The sequence below is a fragment of the Nestor notabilis genome, unplaced genomic scaffold, assembly GCF_000696875.1.
Source record: "Nestor notabilis isolate BGI_N333 unplaced genomic scaffold, ASM69687v1 scaffold26227, whole genome shotgun sequence".
In the NCBI taxonomy this organism is placed as follows: domain Eukaryota; kingdom Metazoa; phylum Chordata; class Aves; order Psittaciformes; family Psittacidae; genus Nestor; species Nestor notabilis.
In genome coordinates this window covers 16,509-18,397 of record NW_009935672.1, presented here as the reverse complement: position 1 = coordinate 18,397, position 1,889 = coordinate 16,509, and the positions used below count along the sequence as shown (strand labels likewise).

General features: G+C 37.0%; 1 protein-coding gene across 1 annotated transcript; it reads left to right on the top strand.

The window, feature by feature from the left end:
* Positions 1-538: 538 nt before the first annotated feature.
* On the top strand, positions 539-1,344 carry ING2 (inhibitor of growth family, member 2; the record flags this gene model as incomplete). Its single annotated transcript, XM_010017958.1, has 1 exon — positions 539-1,344. A coding segment is annotated over one exon (671 nt), but the record flags the coding sequence as incomplete, so codon positions are not given.
* Between the last annotated feature and the right edge of the window lie 545 nt (positions 1,345-1,889).

Genomic DNA, 1,889 nt, shown 5'->3' with positions numbered 1-1,889 from the left:
TCCTTTTATAACTATGTCTAATTGAAAGTGTAATACCAAACCTTTAGATGAATAAGAAGAGGAAGGCAGAGGACCTGGATATCCTAATTCTGGAGTGTTACTATATCATGATATCTAATGATTATGTGAATTCTAGATTTCTTGTGATATAGTAAGCTATTGCTTTGCTTTGTAGGCCAGGGTATTGGAGCTGTGGTGGTAAGGGCTCTCAACAGAAATTCCTGCTTTTTCAGATGGAGGCAAGATCTGGACCATCTACACTCCAGCAGCTATAGTCCCCTTTCTTGGGTTATTCTTTCTTCTTCTCAGGGCTAAAATAAACTTGCTTTTTTTTCTTAGAACTTGAGAACTTCTTTTTGCAGCAGATTGTGATCTTAAACACTGATTGGATGACCACGTGCAACTCGAACAAAGTACCTGATCTAGCTCACTGGAGTATAATTAAAACTGGTACTCTTCCTTGTCAGTCAGAAATAAATTTCTGTATTTTCTTGAGCATGTTCCATCTTGTATAATTACTCCTATTTTTATTTTACAGAAGCATTAAAAGAAATAGATGATGTCTATGAAAAATACAAGTCAGAAAATGATCCTGTTCAGAAGAAACGCTTGCAGCAGCATCTCCAGCGTGCATTAATCAACAGCCAAGAACTCGGAGATGAAAAAATTCAGATAGTTACTCAGATGCTAGAACTGGTAGAGAATAGAGCCCGGCAAATGGAAACACACTCTCAATGTTTCCAAGATCTGTCTGAGAATGAAAAGCCTCTAGAAAAGGCGAAGATGGAGTCCTGCCAGCCAGAGAGATCTTCACGTAGACCTCGCCGCCAGCGAACCAGTGAAAGCCGTGATCTGTGCCATATAGCAAATGGCATCGATGACTGCGATGATCAGCCCCCTAAAGAAAAAAGATCTAAATCTTCCAAGAAGAAAAAACGCTCCAAAGCCAAACAAGAGAGAGAGGTTTCACCCGTAGAATTTGCCATTGATCCAAATGAACCAACTTACTGCTTATGCAACCAAGTGTCTTACGGTGAAATGATAGGATGTGATAACGAACAGTGTCCTATTGAGTGGTTCCACTTCTCGTGTGTTGGACTCACCTACAAACCAAAGGGCAAATGGTATTGCCCCAAGTGCAGAGGAGACAATGAGAAAACCATGGACAAATGTACTGACAAATCAAAAAAGGACAGAAGATCGAGGTAGTGAAAGCAATTCATGTTTTAAAGAGTTGCTCCTTTTATATTAAAATGTGTAATTTCCAGAGAACGCTGTTTTAGGAAATGCATAAGACTATGCAATAATTTTTAATCTATAATATTAATGGAGTATTAAAAGCTGTTATACCTTCTGTGATCTTAACTTTCTGCACTGAATAACCAAATAATTGAAACAGGGTGGCTTCAGACCTTCACAGAAGACATTGCAAGCATATGGCGCTTGGTTTCAATTTAACCCCATTAGTCTTTAAAAGAACCTTGTGAATCTTGAAATAATGGTGGTGGGAAAGATACTGAAGAACTTCTCATGTTATGGAAAGGCATTGAAAGTCCTCACTTAACTGCTAGGATCTTAACTGAATTTGTTCTTTATTCCATGTCTTAAGTTACCAGTTTTTGTGTTAACATCACACATTTGGAATTAGGTTTTATGAATTCAGCTGTAACTGTAAAAGTCTTCCAAGCTAAAAGCAGACCTCTTCAGTGACTTTCGTATGACCAGTATGTTATTTCAAGGAAGAAAGTACCACTAACTTAAGCTTTTTTCTTTTTTCTTTTTTTTTTTTAATTATTTTGCCTTTTTTCTTTTTTTTTTTTTTTTCCCATTATTAAACTCTTGTCTTTGTGACTTTACATTTGGGAGTCAATTTTTGGATATGATAGAAT